General features: G+C 44.2%; 1 protein-coding gene across 2 annotated transcripts in view; it reads right to left on the bottom strand.

Annotated features, from left to right (window-relative positions):
* The window catches only part of anks1b (ankyrin repeat and sterile alpha motif domain containing 1B), a 591188-nt gene that overhangs the window by 553981 nt on the left and 12396 nt on the right, over positions 1 to 24811 (bottom strand). For both annotated transcript variants that reach the window (XM_078235472.1, XM_078235471.1), the window contains exon 2: positions 14793 to 14949. In XM_078235472.1, coding sequence (XP_078091598.1) covers positions 14793 to 14852 — 60 coding nt within the window. In that variant the 5' untranslated portion in view covers positions 14853 to 14949. The remainder of the gene's footprint in view (positions 1 to 14792; positions 14950 to 24811) is intronic.

A 24811-nucleotide genomic window follows, 5' to 3' on the forward strand; every position in this document is an offset into this window, starting at 1 on the left:
TGGCAGAATCATGATTTTCTGGCAGTGTTCTGGTTCAGTTGAACAGAGTCTTGCATTCCTGATCTTTGACGTTAACCTTCCTTTTAGATTTCACATCTGTGTGATTTGCACAGTGTGTGTGGATGGTTCTAAATATTCCTTTTGAGTGCTAACAAAATGGGATTAAAAAATGATGTCTATTTTACTTCAGAATTTTTAGTTTTGTTCTAATGCCTGGAAATGATGAGCGATATTGTGATGTCTCAGTGAGGGGAAACACAGATGCCAATTTGCATTTATATAGCACCATCATGTCTCTAAAAGATATTGCAATACATTTAACATTTAAAGTTTTAAAAGCTTTAAAGTTTATTTATTAGTGTCACACGTAGACTTACATTGCAATGAAGTTACTGTGAAAATCCCCCAGTTGCCACACTCCGACGCCTGTTCGGGTACACTGAGGGAGAATTTAGCATGGCCAATACACCTAACCTGCACGTCTTTCAGACTGTGGGAGGAAACCCACGCAGACACGGGGAGAATGTGCAGACTCTGCACAGACAGTGACCCAAGCTGGGAATCGAACCTAGGTTTTTGGCGCTGTGAGGCAGCAGTGCTAATCATTGTGCTGAAGTACAATGCTCTTTCACATGTAATTACTTATTTCACCGTGCAAGAGACTGGTTTGCAGTTAGACACAGAGCAAAATGTTGCCAGGACAGCAGGGGTGGAATTTTCCAGTTGTTCATGCTGGCGGGATTCTCCAGTCCCGCTGCAGTGAATGGAGATTTGGTTGAGCGCCAAATTCTCTGTCCTCACTTGCAGCAGTGGCGGGCCATGAATGGCTGGAAAATCCCGGCCCAGGCTTTTCCGCTCTTCTGAAAATAGTGCTGTTGGATATGCTGGCACCATCTCAATATTAAGTAGGATTTCTACTGAATGTTTCCTAAAGCGGGTAAGTTTAAAGATCCAGCCAGTTTCAGGATCCAGGGGGAAGGTAGGTTTGTCAGGTAAATGGATCGAATTGGAGGGTGTGGGCTGGTCAGGGTGAGAATTGGTCGAGTGTTGAATACTCATTGGGGGTGCTCGGTCATTGAGTGGTGGGGGAGAGGCTTGTCAGTCGCAGGTGGGCGGACAGTCAGTGGTGGGTCAGTCGGGGGGGACGGTCAGTCGAAGAGTTATTTGGGGAGGGGGGTTTGTCAGAGGGCCATTGTGGTTGTAGGGTTTGGCTGGTCGGTGGGTGGGCGGTCAAATGGTTGTGGTCAGGGGCGTGGTGTTGTTCAGCAGAGGAGGGTGTTCAGGAGAGTGCGGTGGGGGAGTACTATAGTTACTCAGGAGTTCAGCTTTAATCCTTCTAACTTCTCCTGGGTAACTATCGACGTAAGACAGTCAGAACCATCGGAATTTGCAATTTAAATTGTACTTTCAGATGGTTCCAATTGCAGGGCAATTGCCCAAAAGAAGTTTGAACTTCCCGGATAATCGACATGCAATCCTTACCTAGAGACTGCCCTGGGATGGGGGGAGGGTTTCCCCAGTGAATCTTTGGGTATCTCCCTGCCTCTGCCTCAAGTTACGATGCTCGTGAGCCTGGAATGGGCCACTGGTTTCAGCAGGAGATTTTCTCACTCCTGATTAACCTGATGTTTTGAGACTAATGCAATCTGTAATCAATGTTACATCCTCCTTGGACCAACCCCTTCTAGCCAGGGATCATCACGCCACCACCTCTGGTGACTTGGTCCTGCCGGTGGGAAAGGTATGGTGATAGGGGAGTCCGGAAGGTTGTCCAAATAATATCCTTCCTTGAGTGTGACTATGTCAGGCTGTTATTTGTCTGTGAGACAGCTAATACGCATCCCAAAATGTCATTGAGGAGGAGTTTTAAGGGGTGACTCAGCTGGTTGTACCCTTGTCCCAATCTAGGTCAATGCCAGATGGTCCACTGGATTTTCTTATTAGATATTGTTTAAGCAATTTAGTATGACCGAATGTCTAGTTGAGACATTTTTGAACAAAGATGAAGAAATGTACAGCACAGGAACAGGCCCTTCGGCCCTCTAAACCCATGCTGATCATGATGCCCTAATTTAACTAAAACACATCTGCCCTTACTCGGTCCGTATCCCTCTATTCCCTTCCTATTCATGTACCCATCCAGATGCCTCTTAAATGTTGCTCATGTGCCTGCGTCCACCACCTTCTCTGACAGCGCGTTCCAAGCACCCACTACTCTCTGCGTGAAAAATGTCCCCCACACATCTCCCTTCAAGTTTCCTCTTCTCACCTTGAACTTTTGAGGGCAGTAAAGGAGTCAACTGCATTGCTATGGGTGTGCAGTCACATATAGACCAACCCTGGTACAGAGGCTGTCTATTGGAGTGACATGAGGAATTTAAAACTTCCTAGATGTTTCAATGTCTTATGTCAGGCACCTGATAAAAACAAAACCCCAAAGAATTACTGGATTCAAGCATGAAGCATAAGTATAAGCAAGTGGTTGTATATCATCATTCTACATTTGAAAGTGGAATATGTGAATTGATAGGTTATCCCGGAGTCATTGCTAAATCATACCTGACCTACTTATTGATTGTGGCACCTCAGTCTGACCCTATCCTTTCAGAAGATTGGACAGCCACTACCTAAGGCAATCATGAAGGATTTTCCAAGGGTGTTCCTGAAATTGGTTGCAATGTTTTTCTTTTATCTTTTTTGCCTCATGCGGGAGCAGGTCCATGAGGCTGTAAGATCCGATTCATGGAGCTACCAGCCTTTACTTTTACTTTACATATGTCCATATGACTATATTTGAACAGAACGTACGTAAATTTTATTTAAAAGTTTATTTTATTAGTGTCACAAGTAGGCTTGCATCAACACTGCAATGAAGTTACTGTGAAAATCCTGTAGTCGCCACACTCTGGCGCCTGTTCGGGTACGCTGAGGGAGAATTTAGCATGGCCAATGCACCTAACCAGCACGTCTTTCCGACTGTGGGAGGAAACCGGAGCACCCGGAGGAAACCCAGGCAGACACGAGAGAACGTGCAGACTCCACACAGACAGTGACCCAAGCCAGGAATCAAACCCGAGACCCTGGCGCTGCGAGGCAGCAATGCTAATCACTGTGCCACCGTGCCACCCATTCATCAAATTCACCATGTCTTAACTGTAGCTGGAATTACTTTATTCGAATTATCTGCAGTTTAACTGATTGGCGTTTATGAGTTCAACACTTCCCCATTAGAAATAATTCAGTTGACAGATCAAAGAAGCTGACAAGCTTCTATTTTGGGTCACAGTCTTAATAAAGGCATTTTCATGATACAGAACAGCTGTCATTAGGCTGCTATTGGCAGACCGTTTCCATTTCTCCAAACTGAATGAGTGGGATCAACGTGGATTCATCAATTACACGAGGCTCACATTGTGCTGAATTTGCAGCACGTCACTAACGTTTAGGAATCACAAGTTAGTGTGGTAAAGGATGGTACAACAAACATCACAGCACTCAAAAGCATTGTTGATGTGATAGAAATGTGACTCTTTGTTCTGAGCCAAGTGTCTGAAACAGAGTCATGTGTTGGTTAAACATGTGATTGGATTAAAAATGCAATTAGGTCTCCAAACTAATTGGTGAGCGCACTTCAACTCCAGAAGGAAAATAAAGCATGTGCAAGTTATGAGTTCCATCTCCCTTCGCCAATCCTGTGATGAGTGAAAGCCTGCTTCTCAAGTCTGATGAGAATCTGTTAAGCTTATTTTTTAAGCTATTGAAGTGAGAAGTACAGAATGTTCGAGTGCAGCGTATTTTCCCCAACACATGGGCCAGCCTGCTCGCAGTTTCTGCTACGCTTGTTTTTGAAAGGAAGCCAAAGGATGATGAAAGGAAATCACTCATCAAATTTCACCGCCTGCCTGCTTTGTAAATCAAGTCAGTTGAGGCAAACACACTTAACAAATCTCAGTTAAAACTTTGGCGTTGCATCCAAGCAAAAAAAAAATTTAGCACTTATGAACAAACAAAACAACACAGAGGGCCACACATTTTTCAACTCCTAACCCTTCTGCACAATTAGGATGGGAAAGGAAATTAAATGAGTGAGCTTATCTTTCATTAAAAGCCGATATGGAATGTTATGAGTACAAGGTTGGTTATGCATTAAACTGTCTCCTTTAATTCAAGATAGAGTACTGGAGAGGGACATATGATTGATTAGTTTTGTTGGTGAAAAGCCTATGTGACCCGGTTGCCATGTGGCGACAGGGACCCAAGTGAAGCCCTTTTGAAAGGAAGGTGCAAATCTCTAACACCTGGAGTCAAAAGTGAAGGCTTATGGATTCAAACAATATGGCAAAAGAGAGTGTGTCCCAGAGAGACAGACAGGAAGTAACAGCTGCTGTGGATAGTAGAGGAAAAAAGGCTGTTTTCCATTAGCTACCAGGCAGAGTGCTGCTGGGAACTCATTTTCCAGCCAAAGGGACAGGACCTGTGGAGATGTAGAGACACTGGAATATTTGCCCTGGCAAGGCTGGGAGGAGTCACTGCTAGAGTGGGCCTTGCTGCTGGAAGTCAATTCAGGGATTCTCAGAAAGATGGAGGGAAACAACTTTGACAGACCCCGGATGTTACGACTCAGCAGAACTGAGAGAAACGAGCCTGTTGGAAGTTGGAAGTAACTTGGACTGTTTCCTGTAAAGACTACAATTGTGTGTGATGCATAAATGAGGTGTGGGTTTTCAGTGGTGTTAGGGACTTGAGGGGGAGGGTATCATTTCTGTAGTTTAGCATGTTAGCTGCTTAATAAGAAATATTAGTCGAGGTTGATTTGAGTTTGTTTATTACAGTAAAAGTCTTAAAATGTGAAATCCTGTTGTGTGATAATTTGAGTTCGTCACTGGGAATTCAAATCTCTTTTTAAAACTTGTAAGTCTCTGCAGGGATCGTAACAGCAGTTTCCGAGTTCCTGGTGTCATTCTCAAATTGAGTTCACTATCGTATGACTTTAAGGACAGAGATATCAGATATAATCGTGCCTCGAAGAGATATTCCAATATCAGTCAAGAATTGCAGGTCAAAAGCAAGGTTTTTTGCTGCTCAAACAATTGCATTATTTTTTCTGGAAATGGAATCACACAATATGACAAGCCTATAGTCAAGTCAAGAAGAAAAATTGATAACTATGTTTATTTTTACTGGAATATTTCCTTTGTGTACAACCTTGCTATCAAGCCAGAGGTAAGGTTTGACAACCAGCGCATGACCTGTCCTTCAAATAACAAAGACTTGCATGAGAAGGAAAGGCCTTTAGGGATTTGTCCAAAGTTTGAACAAAAAAGCATCAATCTAAATTTGTAATTTGAACATGGCACGCAATACCATCCTTCATCTATAGCCTGCTAAAAAGCAGGTGCATCTCATAAATCTTTTATTTTCTTGGGAGCCTTTGTTTGCTCTGAGAGAGAGGTTGTCGGTTCAAACAGAATTGAGTTGCCACCCCACACCCACTAACCTGCGCAACATTTCTTCTGCGTCTGTCTCGCCTGACCATCCTAACTCAGGACAGATGAGATTCAGACAGTGCAGTGGGTCCCTGATCCAAAAGAATCACGGCAAAAGAGAATACAACCCCTTTTTTATGGCACTAGCTGCTGGAATGCAGGTGAGTTTAAAAGGTCCAATAGGCCAGGGAGATGGTAAGTAGGTGGGATTTGGGGGGTGAGGGAGGGGCAGCTCACAGGGAGGTTGGGGTTTGTCCACCCTGGTTGGGCCAGCTCGGGTAGCGAGGGGTCAGATTGTATCAAGGAAAACCCCAAGGCTTTTCACTCTTATGTGAGGAATAAAAGAATGACCAGGGTGAGGTTAGGGCCGGTCAAGGACAGTAGTGGGAACTTGTGTATGGAGTCAGTAGAGATAGGCGAGGTGATGAATGAATACTTTTCTTCAGTGTTCACCAAGGAGAGGGGCCATGTTTTTGAGGAAGAGAAGGTGTTACAGGCTAATAGGCTGGAGGAAATAGATGTTCGGAGGGAGGATGTCTTGGCAGTTTTGAATAAACTGAAGGTCGATAAGTCCCCTGGGCCTGATGAAATGTATCCTAGGATTCTTTGGGAGGCAAGGGATGAGATTGCAGAGCCTTTGGCGTTGATCTTTGGGTCCTCGCTGTCCACGGGGATGGTGCCAGAGGACTGGAGAATGGCGAATGTTGTTCCTCTGTTTAAGAAAGGGAATAGAAATGACCCTGGTAATTATAGACCGGTTAGTCTTACTTCGGTGGTTGGTAAATTGATGGAAAGGGTCCTTAGGGATGGGATTTACGACCATTTAGAAAGATGCGGATTAATCCGAGATAGTCAGCACGGATTCGTGAAGGGCAAGTCGTGCCTCACAAATTTGATAGAATTTTTTGAGGAGGTAACTAAGTGTGTTGATGAAGGTAGGGCAGTTGATGTCATATACATGGATTTTAGTAAGGCGTTTGATAAGGTCCCCCATGGTCGGCTTATGATGAAAGTAAGGAGGTGTGGGATAGAGGGAAAGTTGGCCGATTGGATAGGTAACTGGCTATCTGATCGAAGACAGAGGGTGGTGGTGGATGGAAAATTTTCGGACTGGAGGCAGGTTGCTAGCGGAGTGCCACAGAGATCAGTGCTTGGTCCTCTGCTCTTTGTGATTTTTATTAATGACTTAGAGGAGGGGGCTGAAGGGTGGATCAGTAAATTTGCTGATGACACCAAGATTGGTGGAGTAGTGGATGAGGTGGAGGGCTGTTGTAGGCTGCAAAGAGACATAGATAGGATGCAAAGCTGGGCTGAAAAATGGCAAATGGAGTTTAATCCTGATAAATATGAGGTGATTCATTTTGGTAGGACTAATTTAAATGTGGATTACAAGGTCAAAGGTAGGGTTCTGAAGACTGTGGAGGAAGAGAGAGATCTTGGGGTCCATATCCACAGATCTCTAAAGGTTGCCACTCAAGTGGATAGAGCTGTGAAGAAGGCCTATAGTATGTTAGCTTTTATTAACAGGGGGTTGGAGTTTAAGAGCCGTGGGGTTATGCTGCAACTGTACAGGACCTTGGTGAGACCACATTTGGAATATTGTGTGCAGTTCTGGTCACCTCACTATAAGAAGGATGTGGAAGCGCTGGAAAGAGTGAAGAGGAGATTTACCAGGATGCTGCCTGGTTTGGAGGGTAGGTCTTATGAGGAAAGGTTGAGGGAGCTAGGGCTGTTCTCTCTGGAGCGGAGGAGGCTGAGGGGAGACTTAATAGAGGTTTATAAAATGATGAAGGGGATAGATAGAGTGAACGTTCAAAGACTATTTCCTCGGGTGGATGGAGCTATTACAAGGGGGCATAACTATAGGGTTCATGGTGGGAGATATAGAAAGGATATCAGAGGTAGGTTCTTTACGCAGAGAGTGGTTGGGGTGTGGAATGGACTGCCTGCAGTGATAGTGGAGTCAGACACTTTAGGAACATTTAAGCGGTTATTGGATAGGCACATGGAGCACACCAGGATGATAGGGAGTGGAATAGCTTGATCTTGGTTTCAGATAAAGCTCGGCACAACATCGTGGGTCGAAGGGCCTGTTCTGTGCTGTACTGTTCTATGTTCTATAATCCCCAGGGCCTGATGGGATATACCCCAAAATAATGAGAGAGGCAAGGGAGGAAATTGCTGAGGCCTTGAGAGAAATCTTTATATCCTCACTGGCTACAGGGAACGTGGTGTGGAGGTGCCGGCGTTGGACTGGGGTGAACACAGTAAGAGTTTTAACAACACCAGGTTAAAGTCCAACAGGTTTATTTGGTAGCAAATACCATAAGCTTTCGGAGCGCTTTCGGAGCGCTGGATAAACATATGGATGATATTGGAATAGTGTAGGTTAGATGGGCTTTAGATTGGTTTCACTGGTCGGTGCAACATCGAGCGCCGAAGGGCCTGTACTGCGCTGTTATGTTCTATGTATAGGGGGCTTGGGGGGTGGGTTGTGGCAAGGTGGGGACAGATAAGTATGGAGGGGGGTTGAGTGAGGTCTGAGGGTGTCCAGCTGAGTTGCTGTGGAGAGGTCAGGAATCCCATGTGGGTGGATGGGTTTGGGTGGGTAATACCATAGGAAGGTGCGTGCTTAGCGGGGGTGAGGCATGGGGGTGAGGTGCGGGGGGGTGAGGTGGGGGGGGGGTGGAGGAGTTCCGTATTGGGAGCGGTCTGGGTGTTTAAAATAGTTACACTGAAGTTAGAAGTGCTTTTATGTTTTCCAAGTAACTATTAGCATATCACTGGTAGAACCCTCCGAAGATGGCAATTCATCTTATCGGATGGTTCCCCGTGCAGCGCAATTGTTCGGGGAGAAGTTAGCGCTCCTGGACAATTGCTGCATAAACCCTGACCTGGGAATTTCCAAAAGGGATTTCCCAGCACATCCTTGGGGTACCTCACCAATTCCAACGCTGGGGAGCCAGGAAGTTATGGGCCTATCTCAGGTGACACTCTAATCCAGTGCGAAGGGACTGTTCAAATGTCAAAAGATGTATCCTTTGAATAAATGGCCCAACAAAGGCCCCATATATCTGTACCAGTGGCTCTGATGGATATTTAAGGCCCTCTTCTTAAAAAAAGGCAATGTCTTGATGTCCTGGCCAACACTATTCCCTCACCTAACAATTCTAACAATGGATCAAATGCTTATTCGCCACATTACTTTGTTTGTGATCATGCTGTCAAGGTAATGGCTACCACAGTCGTTGATATAAAACCTTCAAATTAATTAAAGACACAGGACGCACTGTGGAATGTTGCTGTGTGATGGGACATTACATAGACGCAAGTCTTTTCTCCTGTACATACAATGATGTGGAAAACTTATCCCACGTGTAGTGACTTCACCAAGTTCCATGAGATAGACCTGCTGGAATATAAGCTCCCTAATTGAGGCCTGTTAAAGCTGACCAATCACGGAGTTCTACAGAAACATAACGTTCTGGGGCGGCACAATGGCACAGTGGTTAGCACTGCTGCCTCACAGTGCCAAGGACCCGGGTTCAATTCCGGTCTCAGGTCACTGTCTGTGTGGAGTTTGCACATTCTCCCCATGACTGCGTGGATTTCCTCCGGGTGCTCCGGTTTCCTCCCACAGTCTAAAGATGCACAGGTTAGGTTGATTAGTCATGCTAAATTAATCCTACTGCCAGGGGATTAACAGGGTAAATATGTGGGGTTATGGGGATAGGGCCTGGGTGGGATTGTGTTTAGACCTGATGGGCTGAATAGCCTCCTTCTGCACTGTAGGGGTTTCTATGATTTTTCATGATATACTGTGGAATGTCCCAGTCACCAGCACTAGGGGTGAATACTCTGTACTGGAAAGTACCTGCCTGAGTATAGCAAACCATTGTAAATAAATAAAATAAATACGTTTTGGTGAAGGGACATCGGTCTCTTGAAAATCATTTCAGCACATAATTATATTGTGGTGAACCATAGATGGTTATCACTATGGGTACTTGTACACATGTTACTCTTGTTACTGTTGGGGTTAGGGTTGGGGTGTTCCACCTGTTGGTATTGTTCTGTGGTACACTCCGGTTGGCTCCGCCTTCTTATAGGAGTATAAAGGTCACTGCACTGCCTAGTGACCCTTTAGTCTGGGATTGTATTGTTAAGCAGTATGCTCCATTCTTGTTGCTAATAAAAGCCTTTATTTCCCGGATATGATCCAGCCTCCCGAGTGAATTAATCGCGCATCATATATCTTTGGTACATTTCTGCAACTTGATAACTAACTGAGACTGGGGGGACACAGGAGAAGATAACACTTGGGGTGGGGGGGGGGGCGGCGGTGGAAAACAGGTGACAGAGAAGAGGAAAAGACAGAATGAAAAATGAAGAAGCATAAGGACAGATGGAGATTGGAAAAAAAAAGGAACAATGCCAGCCAGGTGGGGAATTAAATGGGACGTGAGTCAGAACAATAACTGCAGGTAAAAATGAACAGAAGTCAAAAAGAAAAAAAAAACAAAGTGGAAATAATTTGCAGGAGTTAGTTCCAGTTATGATTACTGAAGTAGGAAGATTCAAAGAGATTTATTATATTTGCTTCCTTGTGTCACCAATGATAGTATTTCAACAGTCAGAAACCAAGTGAAGACCCAAAACTGTCCCAGGCAGCGCATGGACCTGGAACAGCAGATGGAGGTTCATTCATGACTCTCAGCCACTAAAGCTCCAGCAGGGAGCACAAGTAGTTTAAACTGGTATAATCAATCAAACAGGCAATTAATGAACTCTATCAAATCCCGGACCTGTAGATTAAATTTAATATGTAGGGTATTAATGCTCTGTGAACATTTTCCGGAGACAGGATGTACAGGGATGGATTGAACAATCTTCAACAAAAAATATAAATTCAGCACATTTCAGGGAGATAAAACCGAATTGCAACTAATATAATAACTAAAGTTTGAACTTCATGACGGCAAAATTCAGAGGCCGCAAAAGCAGATGCAGAGGTTGTGATGCACGATTAACTTGAGCCCCTTCCTTCCAATGAAGGCATGAGGCAAACTTTCTGCTGCCCACTGGCTTACATGCCAGTGGCAGACATGTTGTAGCATGGCTGCACTCCCATGCGGGGTGCAACATCATGAAAGGTGAGACTGAATTCAGGCTAGCCTGCAGCTCTTAAAGACAGCCTTCAGCTCTCAAAGGCAAAGCACACTTTGACTGGAGGTGGTGTTGGAAGTCAATGTGATTGACCTAGGAAAGACACAGGAATGTTGCAGCATGGCAGAAAGTGGGCACCAAGGTTCTCCAACACAGCACCCAAGGTCTTAATATGGGAGGATTGGAGTCCTTGATTCACAGGGGACTAGGGGGTCCATGAGATACTGCAAAGGTAGTGGGCACGATAGCCCAAAGGACCTGGGTACAATATCGCAAGAAGATTGCAACACAAGATCAAAGTCAGTGAATTCTTCAAATGGCATATCTCATCAAGTGGATCACTAGCCCTTACATACTGCTCAATGCATCACACCCCCTCATTCGCCGAATAACTTACTCATACTTCATCTCACCCTCACACTTCTGACTGCTGCAAGTCTCACACCCGTATCTTACAGCTTGACCTCGCTGCCAGCTATTCAACCATGACAAACACATCATCAAAATCCATGGGCACCTTTGCCTCTCTCTTGTATGACAAGTTGGTGCATGACGAGAGGCAACAGGAGCTGGCTGACGGAGAACAAGCAGAGCTGCGTTGGTCTTATCCTGATGGAAGGGACAAGTATCCATCATGCTTGGAGCAACCATGACTGAAGCCATGGACAGCCATGGGGCTGAATGCATCAAAGATGATGTTACACTCACACCTAATTCTTCTCACATCCCATTTCCCCTCGTCCCACTATCTCTTTTGATTAACAAGCTGCAGATAGTTCAAACAGGTCTTGCTTTCCCCCCCCCCCCCCCAAAATTACCCAACCCTCACTGCAACCCTACCCTAGTGTCCTTTTCCTTTCAAGATGCTAAGGAACCACAATCTGGCCAAGGAGTGGCACAGGACTAAAGTTCAAAAGGAAGAAGAGACGAATGATGATGATGAAATAGCATCTTTCCTCTCACCTTCATAGTCACTAACTCAGAGACTAACACAAGGCATACTTTACAGGGCAGAAAAGAGGCACACAGAGAGACACTGGGTAACAGTGACCTGCACCCAGGGAGAGGCAATGGCCTAGTGGTATTATCGCTAGACTATTAATCCAGAAACTCAGCTAATGTTCTGGGGGCTCGGGTTCGAATCACGCCACAGCAGCTGGAGGAATTTGAATTCAATAAAATCTATCTGGAATTAAGAATCTACTGATGACCGTGAATCCATTGTTAATTGTCAGAAAAACCCAATTGGTTCACTAATGTCCTTTAGGGAAGGAAATCTGCCGTCCTTACCTGGTCTGGTCTACAGGTGACTCCAGAGCCACAGCAATGTGGTTGACTCTCAACTGCCCTCTGAACAAGGACAAGGACAACTAGGGATGGGCAATAAATGCCGGCCAGCCAGCGATGCCCATGTCCCACAAATGAAAAAAACAAAAAATAATGCAGTGCCAGATCATCATATGACTTTTGCCATGGAAGAATCCGGTGAGGACTTCGATGGGACAGCCTACAGGAAAATGGCTGAAAGGGATGCATGAGAAAAGCTCGGTCACTGGCAGGCCTGCCTGAAAGCCTGCGGTCACTGTCCAGTAGCATAGAGGGTTTCACTCCACCCAGGCATAGGGCTTTGGGCAGAGCTTGTCAATGGTGGGCAGTTCCATGAGAAAACCCGTGAGGCGGTGTCTGGTGTGGATGCCTCAGCTTCCAGAGCAATGCGGGCAGAGACCACCCAACATCCGAGTTCTGAGGTGGGAGTCACAACTTCTCAGCTTGTGGTCACACAGGCTCAGAACACCGACAGAATGGCTGTGAATACCGGTGCCCACGGGGGCTTGCAGGGTCTCATAGCTGTCCAGCAAGTTGCCCGGCAGCACATTTCTCAGATTGCTGAGGGGTTTGTGTCCTGGGGGAGCCACTCAAAGTCTAGGGTTAACTCCAATAATAACTGCTGAGTCTGTGCGTAAGGAGCTATGCCACAGTGATGTCAGCCAGAGAGAGAAGATGACTGAGTAATATCTTAAGAGAGTAGCTCCAGCTGCGTCTTGGTCTTGTTTGACTTTCCAAAGTAATTAGTAAGTAAATAAATGTGTTTCCAATTAATGACCATTGCTTCCAACAAGAGCCCTTCAAGAACAAGAAGCTAACAAATCCTGAAATAAAGCCACAATACTAAAGGTCCATGAAGCATTAACCTCTATCAGGGTGACAGCTTTCCTCCTTCCACAACTGCCACTCCAACAATGCCCCTGTTGCTTGCCCGCCAGCAATGACTGCCGCTACCCATGTGAAACTGGTGCAGTCCAAAGCCAGGCCTTCTAGGCCAGGAGGTGTGTGAGGTTCTCCTGGAAGGACTACAGCGAAAGTCAGCAGTCTTACACCAGCAATGCAGCAGCCATTGCAAGGATGAGCACTGTGTAGGAGTCCTGGGGCAGTCAAAGGACACAACGGGGACAGGCAGCAAGACAATGATGGGTTTGTGGGTCAGTGTATGGTTTGATTGATGAGGCTATTTCCGAATATTTTCTTTATACAAGGTGTGGGAGAGTTTGTTGAACGGGAAATTAGAATTGCATTTACTAGCACTGAAATCAGGTGAGCCAATCCCACAAAGATTGGCCGGAAAAGGGATGTGTTGGATGCCTCGCGTCTTCCTCCTCCTCATCGTGTAGTTAATAAAGAGCTTGTGTAGATTTCTACAGGCCACAACAAACCATAACACTTGCTCAATAGGTCACTGCAGCAAAGCTAATGCTTCATACCCCAAGCTCCTGCTCGATGACGAGTCATGTGGCAGCAGGATTCTCGTCATTACGCACGCTCTGCCCCGGAGTCACGATTCAGGTGGATAGCCTTTGTAAGTCTGCACTCACATTGTGGTTTCTCGAGGTGACTCAAATGCTGACGGTTCAGCACACTGGCCGAGAATATAGGCATCGAGATTGCTGCCAGGATACAAGGCACTCAGCTGCATGAATCACTGAGTAGTCACACACCAGCTGGACATTGAAGGAGTGGAACTCTTTGTGGTCGCAGTATGTCTCTGAATTGACATGCAGCTCGTGCAGAGTGACAGCTGTGCAGTTAATGACACCCTGCAATCCGGCAATGCTACATTCTGCCTCGCTCATTCTGAATAAAGAGAACGCAATGTATTCCTTTTTTTGCATACACAGTGTTAGTCACCTTTCTTATAAAACAATGGACGGCAAACAACAAGAAGTCAACTTTAACAAAACTGTATTTATACCTCCAATGTAATAATATATCCCAAGGTGCTTCACAAGGACGTTATAAAACAAAATGCAGCACCAAGCCACTAAAAGATATATTACCGCAGATGACCACAGGCTTGGTCAAAGAAATAGATTTTAAGAAGCATCTTAAAGGAGGGAACTGACGACCAAGGTAGGGAAACACTAGAGTCACATCTGGATCACAAGCTGCCTGATGTTACAGTCTTCCCCCTCTGCATGCATCCAGGGCGCACTCCCAGAATCCACACTATTCCATTCAAAATGACATCCAGTGTCACTTGCACCAGAAGAACGGAGATACAGTGAGGACCCAAAATGGCACCTGTAGCACCAAACTTAAAGGCGCCAGGCAACCATATTTTATGGAAAATGTAAGAAAGAGTCTTGTGATGCAGTGGGTGACATCCCAGAACCTCTGGGTTCGAGTCCCACCCCAGGACTTGATGGGCCAAGGAAGGTACATTCATTATGCGGCCAAACAGGTTGAGTATCCTCCAGCATGCCAATGGCTGGTGGGAAGAGCAGAAGAGGTTCCTGCTCAGCCACGCTTGATGCAGAGCGGCACCTCTCAATCTATTGCAGCTAAAAACTCCATATGGGAACAGATGAAAATCTACCTTGTGTACCACAGAAATAAGAAAGAGGAAATTATATAACTTTCTTTGTACAAGTTTCAAAAGTTTACTTAATCCTATTGTGGAACCTGAAAATGATTGCTTAAAATCGATCAGTTTCAGTATTTCAGAGTTTCAAACTTTGGAATGAATCTTACTCAAGCATAAGTATTTAATGTCCATCAGATAATAAAATCAGGGAATTATAAATCAATCTGTACTCAAAATGCATTAAAAAAAAAAACAGGAAGCACCAAACATGCAGAGCCCACCTGCTCATTGACTCGCGAATGGGATGGCCCGTGGTGGATTAGAATTTTCACAATATCCATGTCCCCCTTCCAAGCAGCCAAATGGAGTGGAAAGCAACCCTTGTTATCTGCCACATTGGTGGAGGCTTCGTACTGCAGGAGCTTCAGAACAACATCCCTACAAGATAAGGGTCAAAACATAAACAGGAGAAATCACCTGGAATTTAATTCAGAGTACAAAGCCATAACTAAAGTCTTAAAGGGAACAATGTCATCGACCTGAAATGTTAACAGTGTTTCTCTTTCAACGGATGTTCTTTGACTTGTTCAATATTTCGAGCTTTCTCTGTGACTACATGTACAATATTGTTGCAGCAACATGTACAATAAAACACAATGCCAGTAGTATGTACTCTGCAGGAGTGACAAGAGGTAAAGTACAATACATGACTGTGATAAAAATATAACACAATGTCATGCACTGTTCTGGACCAGGCTTGTCCAACCTTTTCACACGGAGGGGCCACATTTCAAAACTTTTCTCACTCAAGATGCGCAAATTTCGGAAAGATAACATTTGGCACAACATGTATCTCAATAAAAAAAACTGGGATGTGAAGGGAAACAACTTGCTGAGTAAAAAAACAAGGAGTAATAAATAAATAAAGATGAGTACTGGAGTTTAATACTTAGAAATTACAAAATTGTTTCTCGCCCCACATTTGCTGCGAATTGGCTCAAAAGCAGCAAACACGGGAACGAAACGGCCTGTGATTGGAGGAGCAGCTCCATGCAGATTCTTCCATTAGAACATATCTATTTAACTGGCATTTTGAAAACTGGCTCCGGGGGCTGTATAGAGGGGCGCCGAGGGCCGCATTTTGCCCTCGGGCCGTACACTGGACAAGTCTGTTCTCGACAGTAAAGTAGAAAGTAAACATAGAACATAGAACAGTACAGCACAGAACAGGCCCTTCGGCCCACGATGTTGTGCCGAGCTTTATCTGAAACCAAGTTTATTTATTAGTCACAAGTAGTCTTACATAAACACTGCAATGAAGTTACTGTGAAAATCCCCTAGTCGCCACATTCCGGCACCTGTTCGGGTCAATGCACCTAACCAGCACATCTTTCAGACTGTGGAAGGAAACCGGAGCACCCGGAGGAAACCAATGCAGACACGGGGAGAATGTGCAAACTCCACATAGACAGTGACCCGAGCCAGGAATCGAACCCAGTTCTCTGGCGCTGTGAGGCAGCAGTGCTAACCACTGCACCACCTTGTCAGCGACAGGTTGATGTCAGTGTCAGTACCAGTGCCAATGTCAGTAGTATGTCATAGGCACCACAATGCCATAGGTAACATGTGATCCAAATGTTGCTGTGGATTGTACTGCACGACTTAGTGGTAGACCAGAGACTTGGCTCGTGGAATTAAAAATAAATTCTTCACAGATCAGATAACGCAAAAAGCAATCATTTCACTAATACTGTTAGTGCCAGGACCAACAAAGATTCCTTGGTTTTAACCGTGCGGTAATTAAAAGCATGCAATGCAGAAGACTGAACAAATCCAACCACTTAAACATAAGTGTGAATGATTAAGAAAACCTTTTCCTGAAGGAATGGAATGACATTGCAGCATTGAATACTGATGTAAAAACATCCGTCTCCTTACACTCAAGGCAATTTGTTTCTTCTGAAATAAAATCCTGCTGCTCCACAGAAAGTAACAAGCAGTCCACGGAAACGTTGAGAGCTGTTTTATTGAAAGATTCGTGGAATTTCAGCACGGACATTAACCCCCACATGCCACAAGTTACAAAAACTGCTTAGAATACCTTTTTTCTTTTAGGTGCCAAGGGCAATTTTGAAATCTACCAATATCCTGGCAACTAATTATTCACAGATCAGAGACTGAAATTGGAACTTCCTTAGCTCTCTGTGTCTCCGTATCCTAATACATGGTGAATTTACACACTTTGGTAATCAGGGGAAAAAAATTATATTTGTAATGCACAATTAGTGATAAATATTACAGTTAACATATTTTTTAAGAACAGAAGAAATTGGAGCAAGAGTAGGCCATTCACTTCTTTGAGCCTGCTCGGCCATTCAATTAGTCCTTGGTTTCAACAACATTTCCCTGCACTGTCCCTGTATCCCTTGATGTTTTTAATATCTAAGAATTATCCATCTCTGTCTCAAACCTACTCAACAACTGAATTACAACAACTGAATTACAACAACTCCACAGCCCTCCGGGGCATAGAATTCCAAAGATTCACGGCCCTCTGAGTGAAGAAATTCCACCTAATTTCAATCTGAAATGGCCTGCCCTTATTCTGAGACTGTGTCCCCCTAGTTCCAGAAAGCACCCTGTCTCCACCCCACTAAGCCCTGCGAAACATCCCTCTTTCACCTACCCTCTGAAGCCCTCTAAGAATGTTTGAACGAGATCACCTTTCATTCTTGTAAACTCCACAGAATAAAAGCCCAGTCTAATTAATCTTTTTTTCCGTAACGGGACTAGACAGATACATTTCACCTACACAGCAAATGACATCATGTGAATCAGGATGATTAGCATACTTAAAAGAGGATTTAAAACAAAATTTAAAAGAAGATATATTTCAGAATAAAAGTGATTAATCTCCAGTGACCTCTACTGGAAAATGAGTTTATTTTGACAAAAGGTGAAGATAGGTTTGGACTCGTTTGTGAGTCTTAATTGTGACATGGATAAGTAGTACTCATTTTTCTTTCATTCATTCGTGGGACATGGGTGTTGCTGGCTGACCAGTGTTTATTGCCCACCCCCAGTTGTCCTTGTTCAGAGGGCAGTTGAGAGTCAACCACGTTGCTGTAGTTCTGGAGTGACATGTAGACCAGACCAGGTAAGTACAGCAGATTTCCTTCCATAACAAACATTATTGAATCTAATGGGATTTTCCGAGAATCGCCTATGGTTTCATGGTCATCAGTAGATTCTCAATTCCAGATTTATTTTTTTAATTCCCGATTTATCTTTTATATCAAATTCAAATTCCACCATCTGCTGTGGTGGGATTCAAACCCAGGTCCCCAGAACATTAGCTGAGTTTCTGGATTAATAGAGTAGCAATAATACCATCATTACCAATTAAGACTTGCAAACAAGGCTGTGGTGGACCTCAGTTGTGCCTTTGTCCTATATGGACCACCGTTGTGTGTGTTTGTCATACCTGGACACATCCCCTTCCAGTTTGGTTCCTCCCCTCAGCACCTAGTATAAAGGTGGCTGTCTCCTCCCCCTTGTTCAGTCCCGGTCGGTTATTTGTTGGGATCTGCTCCTGATTCTGTTGTGAATAAAAGCCTACACTTATATTGGCATATCGGTAGTCTTTCGCCTTATTGATAGCGCATCAAAGGCCATTGTCTCCCCTTACCTAAACCATAGTACCATGGTTTGGGATTTTTTTTGACCATTTGGAAATATAAATGGGTTTTAAAAGCAGTGTTTAAATTTGCTTCCCTGTTTGTTAGCCTGTCTCAATTAAGAAACATCTCAAGTCTATAGTGTTGGGAAGTCTTCTAGTCCTGGGCCATCTTCCAGGTTTTCCCTTCTGCCTGTGGACACAGGAGATAAAACAGAGACACAAGGGCAGGTCGTGATGTCCAGGAAATATGTGAAAGATATTGGTGTTTAACCACAAAGGCCCTTCTGCAAGGTACCAGGGAACAACCCATGGTACTGCGCAACAGCAGGAGCCATTTCACAAGAAAGGAGAAAAAAATGAGATGGAAATATTGGGCCCAAAGTTAAAAAAATCATATGCAATAAAATGATCAGGAACGTGGGAACAAAGTCCAGTACCAGCAAAGACAAGTGGCCCATGGGACCAATCTCAAAAACTACTTAAACTGGGGGGGATTAGGGGGATTGGGGAGGGCAGATTGGGGGGGCGGATTGGGGGGGAGGATTGGGGGGGAGGATTGGGGGGGAGGATTGGGGGGGAGGATTGGGGGGAGGATTGGGGGGGGAGGATTGGGGGGGAGGATTGGGGGGGGAGAGATGGGGGGGAGAGAGATGGGGGGGAGAGAGATGGGGGGAGAGTTGGGGGGAGAGATGGGGGGAGAGATGGGGGAGAGATGGGAGGGGAGGCGGGGGAAGGTGGGGGGAAAGGTGGGGGGAGGAAGGTGGGGGGGGAAGGTGGGAGGGGAAGGTGGGGGGGGAAGGTGGGGGGGAAGGTGGGGGGGAAGGTGGGGGGGGAAGGTGGGGGGCGGAAGGTGGGGGGGGAAGGTGGGGGGGGAGGTGGGGGGGGAGGTGGGGGGGGAGGTGGGGGGGGAGAGGTGGGGGGGATTGGGGGGATTGGGGGGGATTGGGTGGGTGGGGGATGGGGGGGATTGGTGGGGATTGGGGGAGGTACCGTGGGGATCAGGGAGGCCCCATGTGCGGCTCTGTTTGGGTCTTAATCTGTCGTTTAAAGTGTTTTTATCTCCTTCTAACTCTTTCAGAGTAACTATGAATGTGAAACTGGCAGAACCATCCAAAGTCAACGATTTATATCACTTTGTCAGATGGTTCCCAGCCCTGTGCAATTGTTCAATGCACGTTAGCCCTTCTGGCCAATTACCAGGTAAATCCTTACCTGGGAACATATGAGCACATCACTGGGGTACCCCCGAGTCCAACAATGCTGGGAAACCAGGAAGTTGTGGCCCAATAACTGATATTTACATAATACATCTAATGTAATAAAACTTCACAGAAGTTTTATGAACCAAAATTTGGCATTGAGCCACATGAGATGTTTGGACAAATGACGATTAAAGAGTCAGGCTTTAAAGAGTGTCCCAAAGGAGGAAAATGAGGTCGAAAGATATAAGGAGGGAATTCCAGAGCTTGGGGCCACAGCCACCAACAGTGGAGTGATTCAAATCAGGGATGCTGAAGAGACCAGAATTCGATGTGGGAGAGAGGGAGGGGTGAAGCCATGGAGGTACTGGAAAACAGGATGAAAATTTTAAATTCAAAGTACTACATGACTGGGAGCCAATGTAAGTCAGCAAGTACAGGGCAACAGTCCAAAGATGTGCAGGTTAGGTGCATGATAAATTCTCCCTCGGTGTACCCGAACAGGCGCTGGACTGTGGCGATTAGGGGATTTTCACAGTAACTTCATTGTAATGTTCATGTAAGCCTACTTGTGACTAATAAATAAACTTTAAAAAACAGGTGACCGGGGCTCGGTGTGAATTAAGACGGGCAGCAGAGTTTTGGATCACTTCACATTTACAAAGAACAAAGAATAAAGAACAAAGAACAAAGAACATTACAACACAGGAACAGGCCCTTCGGCCCTCCAAGCCTGCACCGACCATGCTGCCCGACTTAACTAAAACCCCCTACGTTTCCGGGGACCATATCCCTCTATTCCCATCTCATTCATGTACTTGTCAAGATGCCCCTTAAAAGTCACTACCATATCCGCTTCCACTCCCTCCCCCGGCAACGAGTTCCAGGCACCCACTACTCTCGGCGTAAAAAATCTGCCTCGTACATCTTTTTTAAAACTTGCCCCTCGCACCTTAAACCTATGCCCCCTAGAAATTGACACTTCCACCCTGGGAAAAAGCTTCTGACTATCCACTCTGTCCATGCCTCTCATAATCTTGTAGACTTCTTTCAGGTCTCCCCTCAACCTCCGTCGCTCCAGTGAGAACAAACCAAGTTTCTCCAGCCTCTCCTCATAGCTAATGCCCTCCATACCAGGCAACATCCTGGTAAATCGTTTCTGTACCCTCTCCAAAGCCTCCACATCCTTCTGGTAGTGTGGCGACCAGAATTGAACACTATATTCCAAGTGTGGCCTCACTAAGATTCTATAAAGCTGCAACATGACTTGCTAATTTTTAAACTCAATACCCCGGCCGATGAAGGCAAGCATGCCATATGCCTTCTTGACTACCTTCTCCACCTGCATTGCCACTTTCAGTGACCTGTGTACCTGTTCACCCAGATCCCTTTGCCTATCAATACTCCTAAAACTTCTGCCATTTACTGTATATTTCCTATCTGTATTAGATCTTCATTTCCTATCTGTATTAGACCTTCTGAGGATAAAATGTGTGAGAGCAACCAGGGAGTGCACTGGAATAGTCAAGATAAGAGGTATTAGAGGCAGGAGTGAGTGTTTTCAGAGGCAGATGTCTGAGGCAGGATCGGAAGATGAACAATGTTCTGGAGTTGGAAATGGGCGATCTTAGTTATGGCATGAAGAGGTGAGTGGAAGCTCATTACATGGTCAAATAAGATACCAAGGTTAAAAATGGAGTGCTGTAGTCTCGGACAGTTGACAGGGAGAGGAATGCTGTCGATAACTAGGGAGCAAAGTTTGGGGATTGTAAACAATAGCTCCGATCTTACCAAAATATAATTGGAGCAAATTTCTGTCAGATAAGCAGACTGACTGTTTGTGATGTAAATAAACCATGCACCTTTAGCTGCTCCAAGCTTGTCTAGATAGGCACATTAATCAAATTGACTATTTCTACTTGCCATTTTGTTCCTTTCTGAGATTATGTTGGATGTATAAAATACTGAGTAAACTCAATGAAAGAAAGATTTGGGACAAAAAGGACAATTAATTATGAAATCTATACACTTACTTTTATAACTATTGAAATTATAATTCCAGTCAGATTGCTCATTAAATAACATGGCCCAGTTTATTCAACCTCTTGAACAATGGGTCTTAAAAAGCAAACAGTGAGTCCCAGTGACTTTAGATCACGTTGTTATGATTTTCATAGAGACTGATAATTTGAAAAAGTTCAGGCTTTCAGTTAATAGCTGAACACATGACAAGATTTCAGGTTTTAAGATATTTACTGTAAGAAACAGGCTAAAAGCACTATTGAATACATACCATTGTTGTCAGCAATTTATGTTTTAAAACTACAGAACATATTTAACACAACTGAAAAAAAACACCATTGGGTATACATTACACTCTCCTTTAAGTAGACATTCAATTCTCCCAGAGTCAGTCCAAAATTATTCTTTGTTTTCAAAGTTTTACTTCTGTTCTTTTCTCAGCTTGATAACTTCTAACCCCAGAACTGTCCTTCATGGTGCAAGTGTTACTGGAGATCCTTCCTCTAACAAAAGTGAGGCGTATCTTCCAACTTTAATTTAACTCCTCACAAATTTGACCTTTACAATGCAAGCATGAGCTGCCACCTGCAATCGTGGTGAACCACAAAAATTTTCAGCTCCCAGCTGCTTCCTCTCTCCCAGGCCCCAGCAGACTAGGCTACCAATCTGCATAGTCTTAGGAAAGCCTTTAATCTGATCTCCACAATGGCCTCCTCTGCACCCATCCCTTTGACAACGTGAATCACATGGGCCTTGTATCCAGTTAGAATGACTAATTAGCTATTCTTTAGACCCCAATTCTATTCTATCCTGGAATCGAATGAACAGGTCAAAGTATATCCTTTCACAAGTTGATATTCTTAGCACTTCCCTGGGCCTTGGAGACTCTCAGTCTGTCCACTGGCATTACAGCTGCCTTTGCTGTTGTCTTCAAGTCTGAATATCTTGCACCTCTTTCCAAGTAAAACAATATGGCCTCTCTTTAATTTCTAACAATCAAACCACCCAGGCTTGCTGTCTGGCAGACTTCAGAACAAGTACATTAACCCTCTTCATTTTACTTTAAATTAAAAGCACAGTCTTGAAACATAACAATCTTATAAACCTCATAATTGGAACAATGTCCAGGGGACTAATTAGACTTCTGCTCAAACCATATTACTATTACTGCTCATCTTCAAATCAATTGAATAATTAGCTTGATATTTATAACCCTTCTCTTGTGTATTTGGATAGCATATTCTTTGTTAAAGCAATATATAGGCCCAATCACTTTTGACACAATATCTTATGCTGTGCTCTTACAAAACATCATTGTGACAGGCCCATTGAAGCAACACAGGGAATCAAAAATTCCTCTTGATCTGAGCAGGTTAAATCTCACGTCGTTTTCAATGAGACAAGTATACATAACCTCAGTCAAAGTGCTTCCATTTCTCCTTATCAAGGATTCTAACTTAATCTCAGCTCCAATCCCCCTGTCATCCACAGCAATAATGTATGGACAAATTGCATTTACGTTTGCTCGTCAAATCTCAGTACAAGTCCAGCAAACGTCATAGTTCTTTTCAGGATTTTACTCTTCATGGTCATGGTGACAGTGAAATCATGTCTGAAACCATTCAAAAGGACACAAAGAAGTTTCGGGATAAACCATTTAATACCTGAAGTTGCTGCATCATTGGGTCCAATTAGCAGAGAATTTAAATAACCTTACGCTATTTTGACAGCAAACTATGGTCCAATGAGATCATCATTTAATCTACATTCAACATGGCTTTGGTCAGACCCAAGGACAGAAGCAAAAGGTGGGCTTCCAAATAAGGATAGCATGCTGCATTCTTCAAAGACTCTTGCATATATGTACTGCTTTCCTTGATGATTTGGGTGCTAACCCCCCATTGACCTAGAGTCTCCAAGAATTGAAGGCACTGCTATTTGCAACACTGGAGAAAAATCATCCTTTCATTAAAAAAGAGATTGCTTTCATATGACATTTTATTTGAACATTTCTCTTTATAAGATATTGAAATACTGAAAATGGGGGGAAATGGCTGTTTAGCTGACAGTGAAGCATCAACCACTTGGGCAATGAGTATTTTTGCTTTCCAAATGGCATAGGAAGGCAGTACGTCACAAGGTTGGATATGTTGGCCGACTATTGTCTGCAGTGTAGGGGGAAGTCATGTTTTTTTTTAAGCATGGGACATGAGCATCGCTGATTGCCCATCTCTAGTTGCCCTTGGACGGCAGTTGAGAGTCAACCACATTGCAATGGCTCTGGAGTCACAGGTCGGCCAGACTAGCAGATTTCCTTCCCTAAAGGACATTACTGAACCAGATGGGTTTTTTTGACAATCGACAATGGTTTCATGATCACCAGTAGCTTCTTAGTTCCAGATTTTTTGAATTCAAATTCCAGCATCTGCCATGGCGGGATTCGAACCTGGGTCCCTAAAACACGAGCTGAGTTTCTGAATTAATCAGTCTAGCGATAATACCACTAGGCCTTCGCCTGCTTAGTGATGAAACTTCCAAGAATACATCTAATCACAATCGGCAACACCGTGGCCACAAGATATCTCAAAGCACCTCACAATCAATTAAGTACTTTTGAAGTGATGTCACTGTTTGGTAATATTCAGTAAAATTATTTAGCATTCATCACTTTGTTTAAAAAAAATTATAAAACTAAATATTTGATTTAGCCAAAAATTGTAACAGAATTGCTCAGATTTTGGTTGCACTTGGAGCAAGTTTAAAGGAAATAGATTTAATGGCACATCATAATGAAACTGAGACGTGTTTGACCAACAACAGAGTGGAAACAACTCCATAGGTAGGTACATAATTTCAAACAGGTTAGGCACTGACAGTTCCAGCACTTTCAAACAATACAGAAGCGACTTTTTTATTTTCTTTAGTTTTTTTCTCTCTTCCTTTCTCTCTTATTTTCCCCTCCACTTATCCCACCCCATCCAGAACAGATTTGATAAGGTGTCACTTCAAATGTTGTGGAAAATAAAAGCTCCTGTTATAGGGGCTAACAAATTGGCTTGGATAGAAGATTGGCCGGCTAACTGGAAGCACAGAGTAGGCAAAAAATAAGTTTTTATAAGCTTGGCAAGATGTAACAAGTGGTGCACCATGGGGACCAGTGCTGGAACCTCAACTGTTCACAATTTATATAAATGACTTGGATGAAAGGACAGAAGGTATGGTTGTCAGCTTTGCTGATGATACAAAGAGAGGTAGTAAGTTGTGAAGTGGACATATGGAGGCCACAAAGGGATAGATTAAGTAAGTGGGTAAAGATCTGACAGATGGGAAAATGTGAAATTGTCCATTTTGGCAGGAAGAATTAAAAAGTAGTATATTATGTAAATAGTGAGAGACTGCA

Source organism: Mustelus asterias, chromosome 19, assembly GCF_964213995.1.
Source record: "Mustelus asterias chromosome 19, sMusAst1.hap1.1, whole genome shotgun sequence".
Classification (NCBI taxonomy): Eukaryota; Metazoa; Chordata; class Chondrichthyes; order Carcharhiniformes; family Triakidae; genus Mustelus; species Mustelus asterias.